At 39.8% G+C, this 18,366-nt stretch overlaps 1 protein-coding gene across 1 annotated transcript in view; it reads left to right on the top strand.

Moving 5' to 3' along the window:
• Positions 1 to 18,366, top strand: part of Frem2 (FRAS1 related extracellular matrix 2) — a 160,253-nt gene that overhangs the window by 63,240 nt on the left and 78,647 nt on the right. The window contains exon 3 of the mRNA XM_048341464.1: positions 17,916 to 18,062. Coding sequence (XP_048197421.1) covers positions 17,916 to 18,062 — 147 coding nt within the window. The remainder of the gene's footprint in view (positions 1 to 17,915; positions 18,063 to 18,366) is intronic.

The following is an 18,366-nucleotide window of genomic DNA, read 5'->3' as shown; positions in this document are numbered from 1 at the left end:
ATACAAGTGTACACAAGCCTTTGAACATGTACTATCTCCCCTTTCACCTACAAAAAGAAAGCAGTAAATTGGACAACTTCTATTCAGAGCTCATTTGGGGCTACCTACAACAACCCAGGAAGGCTTTCTATTTCACACTCTCCACTCAGTTGCTCTGGTAAAACTTACTCTGCTGAAAAGATCTGCAAGAGAAACCATCACCCAGCTATCTGATTTCATGCTAAATCCAAATTGTGCATTGCGTTTCACTCAAACACACATTTGCTGCATTTCTCAAGGTCCTAGCTCACCCCTAATTTCCTGTGGGATTAGCCATAAATTCAAACAGAATTGGAAAACTACTGGCTCAACTACTTCCTGAAAACTCTAGTAGAAAGTTTTCCTTTTCAGTGATGGATGCTTTTACATGCTTACATAAGAAAAGAAGGCAGTTTGATCATTTGATCATGCGCATTGTTAATTCAGCATGTACGTAAACATGGCTTTCCCAAGAAAGTCCACAGTGTTTATACGAGAATGCACATGTTAATGTGTAGATTATAGTAAGTGGAGAAAGTGGATTTCTATCTATGTTTGAGGCCAGTTTTCCCCCCTCCCCCATCTTTCTGTCCCTGTTAGTCTCTCTGTCTGTCTCTGTAAGTCTCTCTGTCTGTCTCTGTGTGTCTGTGGGAGTTAGGGGACCTGTCACAAACACAGAGACAAACACAGAGGCAGAGGTGGAGACCACAAAGACAGAAACAGAGACAAGACAGAGATATAATTGAGTTTTTGATCAAATAGACACTTAACAACAAAACTTCCTCCAAGAAATTCAGCCATGGTTTCTTTTTTATTGCTCAAAACATCCTTTTCATAATCATCCTAAAGTCTAAAATAAAACTGCTGGAACTTCAGAATTTCTGTATGTTGATATGAGGTCTGATTTCCAAACCCCTGCATATTTTAAGTACCTAAATGTTAGGGTCTTCAAATAAAGATCTTAGTAGCTTTTCATGCCAAATTATTGTATACAAGATAATTACTTATAAGACTTGTTGGTAGTGTTTACTTGGAGGATTGAAGAATTACTGGACTACCTTAGCATTGCTAGCTTAATATTGTTCTCACTGGGTGCCAGTGGCTCATGCCTGTAATTCTAGCTACTCAGGAGAATGAGATCTGAGCATCACAGTGCAAAATCAGCCTCCAAAGTCCATGAGACTCTAATCTCCAGTTAATCACACACACCCACACACACCCACAAACATACACATACACGTTAGAGCTGTGGCACAAGTGGTAGAATAGCCTTGAGAAAAAACATGCTCAGGGACAGAGCCCTGACTTCGAGCCCCAGGATTGGCTCTCATGCATGTACACGCACATGCACACACACATACATTTTGAGACACCAAACTGAAGAGTGTTATAGATATATTTTTCATTCCTTTTATAGGTGCATATAGCCCTATTCTATAGATACAGCAGAGTTTATTTGACAATCTCATTTTGAGGTGGGTGAAATGGTGGGAGGGGCTTTTCCATTTACAAATAATTCTGTAATCAGTAGCCTGACAACAGTAAAATAAAAGATAAAAAGATAGGAAATTCTTTTTAATTAAAGCCATACCTAAGAGTGTCGGCTGTGAACATTTTCTAATTCTGTGGAAGATAAATCCCTTCTTTCTTGACTTCTCTCTAGAATGAGTCGCCAAAAGAACTTTCCTAAAAGCTGTCTTCCCTGGGCGTGTTGGCTCTGGCCTGTGGTCCTTGCAGTGGGGTCAGGGGAGGAAGTGGTGAACAGAAGGTTGTCACCTTTGACCTGAGCCTGGGTTGTCCTATCTCAGACAAACAAAAGGAATATTTCAACACTAAAAATTCCTCATATATAAAAATGGATAACCAAAACTGGCAACCAAAATACTTGAAGTACTAAATGAGACACAACTTTTTGACATGCTACCATACCAAAGGATGTCTTTTATTTATTTATTTATTTATTTATTTATTCATTTATTTATGTTGACAAAGCATTCAGTTCATAATCTAGGCTTTACAGCAAACTTGTAATCCTCCTTCCTCAATTTCCTGGGTGCTGGGATTGCAAGATGCACCACCATACCAACCCAAGCTTTTGATTTTTTCTTTGTAAGGACAAAACTTCTATTTTCCTCATACTTTTTTTTTTTTGGTTAGTTGAACAGCAGGGCCTGGACTCTGTCCCTGAGCTCTTCAGCTCAAGGCTAGCACTCTACCTCTTGAGCCACAACACCATTTACCTATTTTTCTTATATCAATATGTATAGACTCAGCAGTATCAAATGTATATTTTCAGTATGACCAGTAAAGAAGGCAATTGGGAAGTATTTGAGAGTGTGTTGATTCTTAGACCATCTTTGAATTGTCCCCAAAAGTCAGCATTTATTTTTAATATTTTATCCAGGTGTAGTTGGCAAAAATTGTGTGTGTGTGTCTCTTTCTGAATCTGTCTCTCTTTCTCTTTCAATATTTCTTCCCCTCATTCTCTCACTTTTAGTTTTTGTCCTAAGAATATCTGGTAACCTGTATGTGTGAGTGTGTGTGTGTGTGTGTGTGTGTGTGTGTGTGTGTGTGTGTATGCATTAGTCCTAAGACTTGAACTCAAGGTCTGGGCATTGTTCTTTAGCTTTTGACTCAAGGCTGGTACTCTAACACTCGAGCCACAGCTCCACTTACAGAATTTTGGTGGCTATTTGGAGATACGAATCTCAAAAGACTTTCCTGTTAGAGATATCTCTGATCTCAGCCTCCTGAGTAGCTAGGATTACACGCATATGCCACTGGCACCTGGCTTCCATATAGTTTTGGAGGATATAGAAATTTAAAACTTACAACTTAAAAAAAGAAAGAAGAGATGACCTGGAAGTTGTAAGTGGACCCTTAAGGCAGTGAAGACAGAAAAACAAGGATAGATAAAAACATATCTGTAGGAGTAGAAATGGCACACATACTGAAATCTATTAATTGATATAATTAATAAGATCAAATAAGTATAGAATGAAGATTAGAACTTCCAATTTTTATTTTGCTGCTAAAAATGAATAGAATATATTATTGACTCAAATTTAAATCCACAATCACAGCATATAAAGCATAGTTTTTCTTGAGGAGTTTTCATTAAATTCTAACTTTCTACCAAACCAACTTAAGAGACTCAAAGTATTTTAATTCATAGAGTGACTTTTGGGCTCCCAGTTCAGCTTAATCACTTAATTTAAGTATTGGTAATAATGCAACAAAATAACTTAATGATTTCTAACAGTCAGATTAAGGTATTTCTGATTTTTCTTCTTGGAAGTTTTTATGTTTTAATTTGGATATAACACATTGTCAGAAAATAAAGACAAGTGCCAGTGACCCATACCTATAATTCTAGGTACTCAGGAAGCTAAGATCTGAGAATCAAAGTTCAAAGCCAGCCTGGGCAGGAAAGGATATAAGACTCTTATTTCCATTTAACCCGCAAAAAGTTGGAAGTAGAGCCATGGTTCAAGTGGTAGAGCACCAGCCTTCAGCCAGAACACTAAGAAAAAATGTCCGGGCCTTAAGTTCAAGGCCTAGGACTAGCACAAAAAAAACAAACTAACATAATGCACATTAGCTGTATAGTTAGTTTCTCACAGGAGTGTATACGATACTGTTATACAAATAGGAGTTAGGAAACAGACTCACCTCACTGGGGCTTAGCTGGAGGTGCTAAGCCAGTTACTTCTGGAAGTTAGAGAATGGAGGGCCACTGCCTTCCTCTTCCCTAGTCTCCATGGGGTGGGGGAGATGTCTGGCGCCACAAAAGGAATTAGGCTCTGGTTTGAACAGGGACTCAGAGGCTATTACGTTTATTTTAAGAATGTGTTGCCAGAGATCTAATAAATTTATTTGTAGCTGCAGGCAGTGCACGCATGAGATCTTGCTGTGCCAGGTGTTTGGTTTTGTATTTTTTCCTTTTCCCCAGAGGGTGAAGAGGAGGTGGAGCTTCCTGACAAATTTCACTCAGCTCTCCTCTCTGTGAAGCAGCAGTGCTTCGGGAGGGCCTTGTGCTCACAGAAATGTTTACTTTGCTTTAGAAACTAGTTCTAGGCTCTTCTCAAGAGAAATAAAAGAATGATGTTCTTCAATTAAATATATACAAACACATACATATATGCATACATGTATTATATGTGTATAGTTATGTGTGTATGTATATGTAGATGTGTGTTGTGTAATTTCGACACACAATTTTTACGATCTTATTTTTCAGGGTAGTATTTGAAGCCACAACCTACTAAATGGAAAGGCTACAATGGGTTACAAAAAAAATTGAAATATATTCTTCTTTTATAAATAGCTGACCTGCCCTGTCTTCTTAATTCAAACAACTTGTTTGGACCTTAGTAACGTAGATCACTGAGAAAAGATGCCTGTATATTGTCTATTTGTATTGTTTTCCGATATGATTATGTCTCGAGTTCATTTGTGTATGTGTTTAAGATGCAGTGTTGTGTTGGTTTTTTTCGGGGGGGGGTGCAGTGAGAGGACACAATAATCCTTAGCTGTTCACATTACGGCATCCAAATGACTAAGCTAGTTTTTAATTGAAGATTCTGAATGATAATCCGGCGCTGTCCCAGTGTGACAGAGTTCACCTAGCAATTACAGGTTTGCTTTGTCCTTTGTCCCTGGGTGGATCTGTACCTGAATTCCTTATCCCGGGCCTGCATTCTTGCAGCAGAGATGTCCATCCCAGTCTGGCTGAGGTTCTAATTAACTAACTAACTGAAGTCTGACCCTTTCTTTCAGTTCGACAAGGAAATATGCTTAAACCCTGGTGAGTAGATCTAAATGTAGGGTTCGAAGGTGGCTGGAGGTGGGCAGAGGAGCCAAAGTTTGAAAACATCCAGGGCCCTTGCAGGCACAGGCTTGCAAATTTTCTTTTCTTTTTCTTTCTTTCTTTCTTTTTTTTTTAAACTGGTTCTAATCCATAGCTTCCATCAGTCAAGCTGAAGGAGGGTTTCCTTCTAGCCGTCTAGTCACCCCAGCTCTGACTGTGACCCCAAACCATCTCTAATACATGAAAATCTTAACTTTTAATTGGTGGTATTTTCTCTATAATTCCACCTCAAACATTTAGAAATGGCCCTTCATACGCCTTTGTTTTTCCATTCTTTGGTTCTTTTTTCCATTTGATGGACTATGATTACCACTTTCAAAGAACTAAGGTGTTACCTAATGGTGAAGCAAAACTCCCATTGTGTTTTGCTTCTATCCAGGAGCACTAATGTAGACATTAATTATGACCAATTGGAATGAAGCTAGAATAGCCTGAAATTGAATATTGACCAGAACGAAGTTGTTGATGAGCTGGAGGAAGTCTGAAAAATGCCAACAGGCTGGGTTCAAACCCATGATCTGCCCCTAGAGGATATGAAAACAATTTTGGTATAAAAGAATTAACCTGCACTCATTTGCCTTATGCGTAAAATGTAAAATATCCTCACTTGTGGGGTTTAGTGCAAAAGTAATTGAGACAATATGCCTGATAGCCGAGTCACTGACCAGTTCCCCAGTCTGTCTTGGCCTTCTGTGGACATGTTTAAGGTCTTTAAGGTTGTGAGGAGTTCAGCCAGTTCACACCTACACTTAGCCAGTATTGCTCTGGACTGGTCAATACCTGTGTTGTACTGAAGCTGTCTGGTTCACTGAAGCTGTCTGGTTCAAGCCTATGCCACTGGCTGATGGAAATTCTTCCTGAACCTTCTCTGCTGAACACAAGTAGGTGTTTTCTGTAGTAAACCCAATTCCATATTCCCAACGCAGCTCCAGCAGCAACGCCCAGCTTTTTCATAGAGATGACCCTGCCTTTGGCCCCAGGGTGTGCCTGAGAGCTGTGCACTAAACTTCGCTGCTATTTTTGCCCAAGAGTTCTGCCTGACCCCTGACATGAAAAACAAAACAAAACAAAGATTAACTGAGATTAAATTATATCTCCGCTTCTGGTTTACTCTTTTGTTAAGACCCAAACTCTCATTCAGGAAGAACCTGGGAGAGAGTTAGAGATGAGCTCACTTGCATTCCACCATGGATCTCAGCTTCACAGTAATGATCGAAAACTTGGTATGGAGTCTATTATTGTCCCTATATTCATTTCTGTTGTGGTTAATTCTCTCTCTAAAGACTTCTTGAAGCCCAAGAAAATCAGGGACGGTGAGGACTTTCAGGCTGTTTCCTACCTAAGGGAACACAGGCATGAGCTATGCTTTAAAGTAAGATCCTAGAGTGAGTTTTGCTCAGCCTCTCCAGCAAGATTAGGAGCAGCTCTGCATGAGGATTACTTCTATCTACATTGCCTTCATGCAGGGTAATAACAACTCTGAAGGTTCCTTTTATAGATCCTCAAATTATGGCAGGTAGCCAAGCAGGGAGTAGAGGCTTTTCACACAGGAACCATAGCACTGTCTGCATCCCAGTGTTTTGGTGGCCAGAGTCAAGTGGCTGGAGAAAGGCCCGGGCTCCCCTTCTGAGAACATGGGGGAATTCCTTTCCATTCATGCTGCTGAGCAGAAGCCAGGGAACGAACGGACTGACTCAGGAAAGGATGGGGAGATGAAGGGGACACCTCTCCACTCCTCATATCTACATGTAGTAACATACTGTGACTTTTACTGAGTCAGTGCCATCATCTGTGCTACTCATGACAACTAGGTGCTATCAAATCACCATGAATACTGAACTTACAAAGAGGTAAGTAAGGTTCCTGTGAGTTCTAGACACTAATTTTTCATCAATTGACCCATACATCTCTTTGTTCCCTGCGTGTTCTGCTCAAACACACCTTATTTGATACATATGATATTGCTCACAATTATCATTGCCTTCATAGCCAACAGCAATAGAACTCATGAGTGAACAAATTTTATATGATACAATTGTTTACTTTGGAATGTATATTACAGCTCTCTTGTGCTTAAGAATACTGCATGTTTTTTTAACACCATAAAGTGGGGCTATTTTAAATAGTGTCATCACCAACAAACATATGAAAAATGTGCCAGCAACCAGACTGTGAAGAGAATGTGTGTTTATATAAGAGTATCAGGTTGGGGCTGGGAATATAGCTTAGCAGTAGAGTGCTCGCCTTGCATGCATGAAGCCCTGGGTTCAATTCCTCAGCACCAAATAAACAGAAAAGGGCGGAAGTGGAAATTTGGCTTAAGTGGAAGAGTGCTAGCCTTGAGCAAAAAGGAAGCCAGGGACAGTGCTCAGGCCCTGAGCTCAAGCCCCAAGACAGGAAAAAAAAGTATCAGTACAAGCAAAAATTTTAACACCGTAAGTGCATATTCAAGAATGACCACAACATCATTTTGAGTATTGATTTGGGCAGTTACAAATTCTGTTCACTAGATGGATTTGCAAATATAGAATACAGAAATAACAACAGGCACATCAGCTTCTTGTACAGAACAGGAATGTAAGTCTTTTGAAAGTCATATAAAAAGAAGCATGGCTGAGTGCTGGTGGATCACATCTGTAATCCTAGCCATTCAGGAGTCTGAAATCAGAAGATGTGGTTCAAAGCTAGACAAACCTGTGAGACTCCTATCTCCAATTAAAAAAAAAAAAAAGAAGCCACAAGTGTAGCCATGACTCACATTGCCAGCATTAAACAAAAACAGCCAGATGAAAGCTCAAGACCCCAAGTTCAAGACTCCATAACTAACCTCTCCCATTCCTTGTCTATTGTAGGTGTGTATTTGACCAGATCACATGTGGAAGTTTTAATAATGTGGTCTGCAAATACTTTTGGCTTCTAAGACAAGCATCAGTATTGTTAGCCCCCAACATCTGTATATACACACACGTACACACACACACACACACATATACACACACACATGCATGCATTATCTGGGAACTTCCTATCAATGTAGCCTATAGGAAAATAAAGCAGAGAGTATGAATTCATCCAAACTGTCAGTTCAGTCCCCAGTTACTAGGATGCCATATCTTCCTTTATTCTCTTGGCTATGAAAGATGTGTTTGTTTGTGACTTTTCTGAACATAGCCTAAAAGAGTTGGAGTCAGTGGCTCACATCTGTAATCCTAGCTGTTCCTATGGCTGAAAGCTAAGGATCCTGATTGAAAGCCAGCCCAGGCAGGAAAGTTCATAAGGCTCTTATCCCAAATTAACCACTGGAGTTAAAGGTATGGCTTGAGTGGTAGAGTGCCAGCCTTGAGAGAAAATGCTCAGGGACAATGCTCATGCCCTGAGGCCACAAACACACACACACACACACACACACACACACACACACACACAGAGAAACAAAATAGCCTAAGCCCTAAATGATCCCACACATGCCATGTTGGGTGTGTGTGTGCAACAGAAATCTGTGAGTGCCTTCTCTATTTCTCTCTGCCTCCTGGGTCTTTGTCATGTCACTTGTCTTTTCCTATATTTCTCTACACATTTTCTTTCTTCGTGAATGAGATTAATCCCTTTTGTTCTGCTGCCTGTCTTTTGGAACATACAGTATAAGCTAATGAAAATGGGGTAAAGACACACAGAAGGGAAGAGAAAAATGATATTCCAACGATCAAAAGTTCCAGGTTGGATTGAGATTCCATCTCACCCCAGCAAGAATGTCATATATCAAGAAAACTAATAATAACAATTGTTGGAGGGGATGTGGCCAAAAGGGAACCCTACTTCATTGTTGGTGGGAATGTAAACTGGTTCAGCCACTCTGGCAAGCAGTATGGAGATTCCTCAGAAGACTAAATATAGAACTCCCCTATGACCCAGCAGCCCCACTTTTGGGTATCTATCCAAAAGACCACAAACAAAATCACAGTAATGCCACCAGCACAACAATGTTCATCGCAGCACAATTTGTCATAGCGAGAATCTGGAACCAACCCAGATGCCCCTCAGTAGACGAATGGATCAGGAAAATGTGGTACATATACACAATGGAATTTTATGCCTCTATCAGAAAGAATGACATTGCCCCATTTGTAAGGAAATGGAAGGACTTGGAAAAAATTATACTAAGTGAAGTGAGCCAGACCCAAAGAAACATGGACTCTATGGTCTCCCTTATTGGGAATAATTAGTACAGGTTTAGGCAATTCATAACAGAGCATCAAAAGGCCCAATAGCTATACCCTTATGAACACATAAGATGATGCTAAGAGAAATGAACTCCATGTTGTGGAAACAATTGTTATATCACAGTTGTAACTACTTTCAACGTCCTATGTTTATCTGTAGCTTCTATTATTGATGATGTTCTTGTATCACCTTCCTGTGGTTGTACTTACACTATCGCTGTAATCTTATCTGAGTATACTGGAAACAGTGTTTATGGGTATTGGAAGTAGGAAATTCAAAGGGAATACCAAATTTGAGAGACACAGGGTAAAAAAAAGAGAAACAACTACAAAAGCAATACATGCAAAACTGTTTGGTGTAAGTGAACTGAACACCTGGAGGGGGGAGAGAAAGGGGGGGAGGGAGGGGGGTATGAGGGACAAGGTAACAAAGAGTACAAGAAATGTATCCAATGCCTAAGGTATGAAACTGTAACCTCTATGTACATCAGTTTTATAATAAAAACTTAAAAAAAAAAGTTCCAGGTTGGGGGGTGGCTGGGAATATGGCCTAGTGGCAAGAGTGCTTGCCTTATATTCATGAAACTCTGGGTTCGATTCCTCAGCACCACATATATAGAAAAGGCCAGAGGTGGCGCTGTGGCTCAAGTGGTAGAGTGCTAGCCTTGAACAAAAAGAAGCCAGGGACAATACTCAGGCCCTGAGTTCAAGCCCCAGGACTGGCAAAAACAAACAAACAAACAAAAACCTAAAAGTTCCAGAGGGCTGTAGATTTTGAATACTTCATTATTGGAGGGAAATAATCATTAAAATTATGAAGTAACCTACACTACTATAAAGGATATTGGCAGTTCTTCAGAACATACCCTTGAGTTTTGCAGGAGCTCTTTTAGTCACAGACGCTGTTAAGTTTAAGATGATCACAGTTAGTGTCTGTAACACTTCAGGATAAGCTCCCCTTCCCAATTTACCCCAGGCCAGGCTTTAAGTGAATCTTAACTACTGCTTCATTGTCTCTAATATCCAATAACATATAAGTAATAGGAGAGGAAATTCATATTTAGTAGATGTACTGAGATGAATTCTTTGAAGTTTTCTTTCTTCTAGATGTCTTATAATCCTTCAAGAATACCACCTTCTTGTCACCTGGCAGGTCCAAAGGCCAGCCTGTACTTAAGGCCCATTGAACCACTATCCCCTGCATGCCTTTGCCTTTAATCCTCTCAGGTAAAAACAATGCCTCCTCCTTGTGAAGACCCACAGCTCATTACCAGTGCCTCCTCCAGCAAGTGGGAGTTTTCACAGGCCATCACTGCGCATGCTCTATCTCACAGGCCATTACTGCGCATATTTGAATGCTCACTGCTTGGGGAGGGGCTTTGCCCCAGATGGGTCTCAGCCAACATTAAAATCAACCTGACTTTTAAGGGCTAGAGAACCAAATTTCACAGCTAGCAGAGATTCTCTTATGGAAGACACTCAAGGTTATGCAAAGTTAAAGTGAACACTGTCATATCACCGAAATAGCCATAAAGCCAATCTGTTGTGTTTGATTTAGACTCTCGCTATAATTATTAACTCTAATCCTGGTGGTGATGGCAGGGTTGCTAATCATTGGCTTATTCTCTAAGAGATCAAGACTTCTAAAAAATCTGCTTTAAATTTTGGTATTACTTCCCCCAGTCAAATAGGTCATATTATCTTAATGTTGTTTTTTTAAATTATTAATATAAACCTCCATTTAGGTAAGCACTCTACCAGTGAGCCACATTCCCAATCTTTGAATATCTGTTATTGCTGATTTAAAAGACTTTTGTGAATGGTGGTAGCTAATAATTCAGGTTACTTGGGAGGTTGAGAGATCATGGTTTGAGGCCAGCTCAAGCATAATTATTCCTAACTCTTATCTCAAAAATAACCATCAAAAACACTGAGACTGAAATCAGAACTTCAACAAGGCTCTGAATTCAGATCCAAATACTACCAAAAATAAAGTAAAAATTAAAATAAAAAATTGAAAAACCAAAAAAAAGGAGAAAAGACTACAGGTTTGTCCCATTTAGAGATTCGTTTATTTTTTTTAAGGTTGCTGTATATTTAATGTACTATCAGCCTCAAAGTTAAACCTGATTCTTGTTCTGTGAAATTTTATCAAGCTAGACAATATGAAGAATATTCTTTACCTGTAACTTACTTTGTCCAAGAAGCTTACAAAGCTCAACAAACAGCCACCCTCCAACCAGAGCCAAAGTAGTGACGCTGGCATCTAAGAACTGAAGTGTGCTTTGTCTTTAGAGATGTCAGACAGCACTGTGTTTTTAGGGAGGGCTAATTGAAGATTGGAATTCTTTGTTATTCTAAAATAACTACTTCGTTTGAATTGAAAAGAAGCCTAAAGGCCAGCTGGAAAAGTTCAAAAGGGGTCTTTTCATCACAACCTTAATGGCTTTAGTGTCAGAGCTTGGGGACAAAGCATTGGGGAGTGTGGTTATCAGCTGTCAGACACCTGTTGTGTGGGTTTATAACACAGTTATGGATTTAATTTGTTTCCCAGGGGACTGAGTTTAGGTCCTCAGACTTCATCCATGACAGACTATTTTTTGGAAGGCATCTAATCACATGCAAATAATCAGGTTTCTACATAGCTTAATTTCACCTAAAATTTGACCTTTGGCTTTGGTTAAATCACGAGCATTTGTGGTTTCCATTTGTTTCTAGAGAACTTTACACAGTATGTGATAAATGAGTAAGTAAAACAACTTTCCATATTTTTTTAATTTTTTTTTTTTTAGGTCGGGCTTAAAACTCAGGCCCTGGGCACTATTCCTGAGCTTTTTTGCTCAAAGAAAATACTCTACTACTTAAGCCACAACTCCACTTCTGGCCGTCTTTCCTTCTCCCTTCCTTCCTTCCTTTCTTTTTTTCTTTCTTCCTTTCTTTCTATCTTTCTTTGTGTGGTTAATTGGCGATAAGAGTCTGATGGAATTTCCTGTCAGGAATGGCTATGAACTGCCATCCTCTGAGCTCAGCCTCCTGGGTAATGGGAATCTGCTTTGTTCTCATAACTCCATGAAGCTTCCCTCTCAGCACATTCTTTTTATGTATCCAAAGATCCTTTATGAAGGACTTGCCTCTCCCCTCTAAGCCCAGTCTTTCTATGTATCCAAAGATGGAATATGAAGGATTGACCCCTGCCCTATTGCCCCAGGAGCATACAGACACCAGGCAGGAACCTCAGGTATATACAAGCCAGCTTTGATATGCAGGCAGGGCAATTCACCTAGGCCCAGCTGTAAACAGTACTTTATGAGCCCAATGGAAAAGCCTCAACTTCCTAGACCTAGTGGCTCCTTTACTAACCTCTGCCTCCTTGCTCAGACTTCTTATAAGCCTGATCCTAATTTCACCCCCTCACACAACCTTCAAACCCATGCCTCTCGCTGGCAATAAACATTCCTCCCCTGTTGACAAATGAGTCCAGCATATTCCTTTTCCCTTCTCCATTTTCCTAACAGTGAGTGGTTAGGATTACAGTATAGGCATGAGCCACTAGCACTAGTGCTCTGCTCAGAGTTTAATAAGACATTACAGCTTCATTCCTTGAATCCTTATATCACTTAGTAAGTGAATGCTAACATTTTACAAATTCTGAAACAAAATAGAACTCTGTGTGTGTGTGTGTGTGTGTGTGTGTGTGTGTGTGTGTGTGTGTGTTTCAGAGGACCTGTAGTATTTATTTCTGCCCCATGTTAAGCTTTATGGACTTAATTTCCTATTCTCTAGTTAAATATCTACTTTAAAAATCCCTCTTTAAGAATAAATTCTAAGTTACTGTAATAATTAACCCAGAACATCTCACTGTCTACCAAAGCAAGTTTCTCTACATTGTTGCTAAATTTTACTTCAAATGAAATCCCCAAACAGTTGGGTGTCCATGTGAAATACTGACAAACCTGTTCAGCTCCAAGTCACTCAAAACCTTGGATTAAGTAGTAACTTGATAACTTCCTTACAGGGACCCTCAATCCTTCCAAAACATCAACTTGAAAGTAAGTTGTACTCATCTCTAAGTAGAAACAAAATGAAATTCTACTTAATGAACTAGGTAGGTGTGGCTAATACCACCCATGCCCTTCCATAATGGTCAGAAGCCTTTCATCTCCCATAATCCCTGAAGGGGTCATTTAGAGAAACACAAGTTTCAATGACTCACATTCATGGGTACTCATTTCAAAGCTTTACACAGTGCTTATGCATTGTTGAAAGTGTCACTGGAAACAACTACATCCTTTGTGTGTACAAGTGAGCTAGTACTGGGGCTTGAACCCAGAGACTGGGCACTCAGCCTTAGCTTTTTTTCACTCAAGACTGGCATTGTATCAATTGAGTGTCAGCTCTACTTCTGACATTTTTGCTGGTTATTTGGAGGTGAGAGTCTCATGGACTTTCCTGCTTGATCCAACTTTGAACTTCGATCCTTAAATCTTAGTTTCCTGAGTAGCTAGGATTACAAGTATAAGCCACTAGGACCCAGCATAAAAGCAAATATATTTTTAACAAAAAGATTCAGTACTGAGATGGATTATGTTTGAACAGAAATGTGTATTACTCAATAAAAAAAATCTAAACTTCTCTCACCGAAGACACTTAAGATCCAAATTCATTCAACAGCTATCTTTTTTCTTCTAACCATTAGTAAATGGACTGTCTGCCATTTTGGATTGCTTAGGAGGAGAGACAATGATCAAACAGAAGAATAACTACATATAGGCCAGGAGGTTGTGGAAAGTACTATAGAGAAAAATTAATCAGAAGGAAAAGGTTGTTTGGCACCATGGTTTGTGTTCAGGTGTGCTATTTTATAGAGAATCTAGAGAGGCCTTCATCACAAAACATTCTTCAATATCTAATTTTTAGAAGAGAAACTTGTAAACAATATTTCAGGAATGAGAGTCAATTTGTACAGCTAGCAAATCTTGCCAAAACTTAGGAAATAGAGTTTAATTGGAGGAGGCATAAAAAAGCTAAGGTTGTTCTTAGCAGAAGGCCATCGAATCTGTAAAATCCCCCATCTGCATGCAGGAAACAATGAGGCTGGGGTGTGGATGGGCATTTCTCTTCAGAGGAAGTGATACACAGCGTACTTCTCTCTCCGAGTTACCAGTAAAATACCTAACAGAGTTCCGTTATTGGAGCAAAATAGCTCAGATAACCGTCACCTTAAGGAGAGGACATGTTGATTTTAGTTCACAGTTGTAGAAATTGGCAGATAATAATCAATAGGCCCTGTTTGCAATGAGGCTGTATATCATCATGGCAGGCAGTATAGGAGGGAGCAACCTATTTATCTGATGGCAACCAGGAAGCAGAAGACAGGAAGAAGCACTGCTTTAATATCCCTCCAAATGGCCTAACTTCCTTCCATTTAGGCCCCTAAAGTGTTCATCAACTCCCAACAGTGCCATGGACCTAGGAACTAAGACTTCAGCTTATCAATAAAACTATGTGGTGAATTATTGTAACCTGTAATTTTCCACCTGTGTTGTGAAGCACCAGAACTTAATTTTTGTGGCATCAAATGGTGCTGTCATACCCATTATTTTATGTACCTCTCTCTATCCTCCCTTCCTTCCTCCAGTCTCCCTTCTGTAGTAATCACATCAGAAAAAAATACTTAAAACTGTGTTTAAGGAGATGGAAATGCTTACTTCTCCCATTTGATCAATTTGATATGTTGTATACATGTAGCAAATTATCATAAAATAATTGCTTTTAAAAAAGAAGTGATGGTATTGAAGCAATTCGAGTTAGGATGGACAAGGGATGTCTTGAAATAATACAACAGGTAGTTTGGGGGTAAAACCTGAGCTGACTGGAACCACAATTTAAATGAATTGTTGTCACGTAATAAGTCATTTAGAAATCAGCCCCTAGTGTATCACTTAATTTGATAGACAAAATGTTGACAGCAATAATATGCACTCTAAAATTCTCACGCAAATTAGTATAATTTAGCACAATTAAAGGCTTCGAGAGATATCCGCTGAGGTGCAGGACTGTAAAGAAAAATCCACATATGAGCAGCTGTAGTATCACAGAGAAGAGAGGATTATAGAAACTGGGGGGTGTGGGGGGTGGGGTCGGAGATCAGATCAGTCTAGAAGACAATGGAGGGCCAGGAACAAAAGTGACCAATGCCCGGAGCTTCAGGACCTTGGCTTGACCTTGAGTTAGCAGATTAGCAGAAGTTAGGAATAGTCAGGTAGTTCAGGGTAAACCTGGAAATGCAAAGAGGAGTTGGCTTGACACATGCAACAGCTGTAAGGGAAGGGGACAAAGCCGGAGGAGCTCAGATGGGTTTAAAGTAGATGTATAGCCAGGCAGTGAATACAGGGTAAATTTGGGCATGCGCAGGCAGGATGACAAGGCAGCGGATAGGGAAAGTGACTGATGTTTGTAGAACTATACTGTCTGGCCCCATGATGTTATGCGTATACTATGGGTTATCTCACTTGAGCCACAGAGCAAGAACTTGTGGTAATTAGTAGCATTCTTGTTTGACTCTTCAGATGAGGAAACTGAGGTTTTGAGAAATAAGCTGCTCAAAGTCAGACAGCAGATTAAAAGAAAATGAGGTGGGTCTCAGAGCCAAGTCTGGAGAACCTTCCAGACAAGGCCTCTTCTGTCTAGGATGGGGAGTCTCTGGGGACCAGTGGATGTTGTTAGACAATCTAAGTGCATGAGCACCAAACAAGGGATGCATTTCCTTCTTAAACTAACACCAAATTCTTAGTTTCCAATGTAGATATATGATATGCTTTAAAAGTTAACTTAAAGCCAGGTGCTAGGGCTCACACACCTACAATCCTAGCTGTTAGGTTTTTAAAGTAGGTAGCCGGTAAAGGAGAACGCCACGCGGTATTCAGGCAGGAGAGAACGTTTATTACCGAACTGCTGGCCTGTGGCCAAGATGATCCATGGCCGGAGAGAAGGGAGAGAGAGAGAGCGACCCCCACCCAGCCCTGCTTTATTTAGGGCAGGGGCAAGGGGTGTGGCCAGGTGGATTAGGAGGTGACCTCAGGGAAAGGGGAGGTAACTGCCTCCAGGTCTGCAGGTTACCCAGGTAACTGGGTGGAGAGTTAATGAGGTGGGGGCATCTGCATGTAGCCCTCAGGGAGAAGACCTAACACTAGCTACTGCGGAGGCTGAGATTTGAGGATTACAATTCAAAGCCAGTGCAGGCAGACATGACTGAGAAACAACCAGCAAAAAAGCCAGAAGTCGAGTTGTGACTCATGGTAGGGCACTGGCCTTCAATGAAGCACATGAGCCCAAGATTCCAGCCTCAGTACTGGCACAACACACACACACACACACACACACACACACACATTTTTACTTAAAAAATTAAACAGATACGGTAGTGTGCACCAGCACTTAAGAGAATGAGACAGAAAGATTACGAGTTTGAGTCAAGCCCATAGTACATAGGAAGACCTTATCTCAAAAATAAATATTCAAAACAAGAAATAATATGATGAGTGATTTCTTATAAATATATTCCTACTTCTCTTAAAGCAAAAATCCATAGGGAGACTTCAATATTAAGTGATATGAACATCTTTTTTGCCTCACCCCCCCTTACCATACAGCTGTATGAAAAGCTTTGGTTCATTTACAAAACAAGCAACAAAGAATAAGAAAACCTATTTTCCTACATAACCTCAGCTATCCCTGAGATTCTTGTCCAATCTGTGTGTCAAAAAACTTGAAATCACTCCACTTTTTCTTTTTAAAAAATCAAGCACAGAATTTTTTGATGTGTTTGTTCACTTGCATCTTGCCCTCTCCATTGGGTTTTATTTTATTTTAATCAGTCTATCTTCCTGTCTTATTTATTTTTCTCATGTAGCTTTCTTTATGGGATTCAGAAAAGAAGAAACTGAATTAAAATTGTGCCTCTAGCTGTGTTATTATTTGGGCTTCTTTTTTTTTTTTTCCTACCCTTTTCCAAAAAGACTTAAAAGGATTTGCTGATACCCTTGTTTATAAAACTCACCTTACTCTGAAATAATTGGCAGAGATCAAAGGGAAGGGAGGAATCAGTGCAGTGTGATCAGCTGATAATCATTTCTCCTTTGTTTACCCATCAGAGTCGTTTTCATAAGAGAGAGCTCTCCTGCCAGGTTTATTTTCTCTGATTAGGCACTTGGGGTGGGTAGGTAGGAGGAGGAGAATGCCTTATCTCAGAGTGGAAAGAGCTGTCTGTTTGCTCTGAGGAATGGCGTGGAATCTGGTTGGGAAGGGAGGTAGAGAAAGGATATTTGTTTTTCCTTAAGTGGATATGATTAAAGCCTTCCACCCAATTGTTCTATGAACCAGAAAAAAGTATTTGTGAAGTTTTATGTGTCTTTAAAAACTTGACAAAGAAGCCTTACAGCCATGGGGGGGGGGGGGGAAATGCTCTCCTTCGCCCCCTTGTGGGCAAGACCTCATCCTGCAATGGTGAATATTGGGTTTTAGATTGAAGGAGGTTGCTTCTAGTAGTGTCTATTCCTCCTTATCAACCTGTTTTATTAAAAACAAAAAACAAAAAAGGAACTTTTGAAGGATTATGTCATCAGTTGTAGGTCTATAAAAAGCTGAATAGGAGCTATATTTCCATGTATATGTCCCAAGGTTGTGTACCTAACCAAATACCTGCATTGATTCTTCAAGTGGCAACATTAAGACTGTGCAATTTTTGAGGTTGCTCATTCAAGAGAGCAAGAATTCAGAGCTTTAAGTATTTTTTTTTTATTTTCCAGGGGGAAACAGGTTAACCAACCAGAATTTTCGTCTGAATTGGGCATGGATCTCCTTTGAAAAGGAATATTATCTGGTGAATGAAGACTCCAAATTTTTAGATGTTGTTCTTAAACGCAGAGGTTACTTGGGAGAAACTTCATTTATAAGTAAGTTCAACTTTTACTTCTGTCATCAAAATCTTGTCTTCATAGCAGAGAGACTTATCATTTATTTCCTTACCATGATGAAAACACTAGTTTGGTTCAAGGTTTAAATGCTTAGAGAGAGGGAGATATTCACATTTAAAGATTCTTTAGCTGCTAAAAACTAAACAAAAATAAAAAACCCACATTTTTGTGTAGGTATGTACATCTTTAAGCCTTCTACCTAAAGGTCATCTCTCTTTTGCATCAAGCAACTTTACAAAATAGAACATAGTCACTCATATGTTAAAAAAGTGAAAACTGATGG

This window comes from Perognathus longimembris, chromosome 3 (assembly GCF_023159225.1).
Source record: "Perognathus longimembris pacificus isolate PPM17 chromosome 3, ASM2315922v1, whole genome shotgun sequence".
NCBI classification, from domain to species: Eukaryota; Metazoa; Chordata; class Mammalia; order Rodentia; family Heteromyidae; genus Perognathus; species Perognathus longimembris.
Note: the sequence above shows the minus strand (reverse complement) of the source record. Positions and strands in the feature narration are given on the sequence as shown.